We start from the raw sequence: 792 nt of genomic DNA on the forward strand, positions 1-792 counted from the left end.
GAACCCAAGTTCTTGTTCGAAGCCAAGACTGTTCAGAGAATGGAGCTTCTTGTGTTGTCTACACTCCAATGGAGGATGAACCCTGTCACCCCAATTTCCTTCTTTGAACACATTGTTAGAAGGATTGGTTTGAAGACCCTTTTGCATTGGGAGTTCTTATGGAGGTGCCAGCGTGTTCTTCTTTCTGTCATTCCCAGTAAGCATTTATTTATGCTACACCATTTTCTATTAATTATATACACATTCATATACTTATTATCATTGTATTCAGATTCAAGGTTCATGGGTTATCTCCCTTCTACATTGGCTGCTGCTACCATGATCCATGTTATTAAAGAGATTGAACCGTTAAATGCAATGGAATACATAAATCAACTCATGGGGTTACTCAAGACTAGTGAGGTCTGTGTTCTTGGTTAAGTTCAATTGTTAATTTGTCAAATATAACTAAGGATTTGGTGAGTAATTGGGGAATCGGAAATGGTTGGTAACAAAAAAAATATTAGCCAAAACATGGTAGGTTTCTTTGGCATATATATCTGGAATTCTGATATTCAAATGAACTGTATCATGTTCTTAATTTTACACATTGCTGCTAAAACATTTGAAATTCAATGAGGTTTGAGTGGAACATGGATATGATATTGAGTAGAAAGATGAATTGTAGTTTTTAAGTTTAACTTTGTTTCTTTACTTTCTTACTATCATCTGCCAATGTTATCTCATGTTTGTGCAGAATAAGATCTAAGGGAAGGAAGTTTAAGAGGGCTAGAGGAAGGAGGAACAGCAAAG

General features: G+C 35.6%; 1 protein-coding gene across 1 annotated transcript; it reads left to right on the top strand.

The window, feature by feature from the left end:
• Positions 1-420, top strand: LOC148550503 (cyclin-D3-1-like). Its single transcript, XM_088494259.1, has 2 exons — positions 1-196; positions 272-420. The coding sequence occupies exons 1-2, from the start codon at positions 40-42 to the stop codon at positions 418-420; spliced, it is 306 nt and encodes a 101-aa protein (XP_088350385.1). The 5' UTR covers positions 1-39.
• Positions 421-792: the final 372 nt, after the last annotated feature.

The sequence above is a fragment of the Arachis ipaensis genome, chromosome B7, assembly GCF_059453495.1.
Source record: "Arachis ipaensis isolate K30076 ecotype BB chromosome B7, ASM5945349v1, whole genome shotgun sequence".
Taxonomy (NCBI): Eukaryota; Viridiplantae; Streptophyta; class Magnoliopsida; order Fabales; family Fabaceae; genus Arachis; species Arachis ipaensis.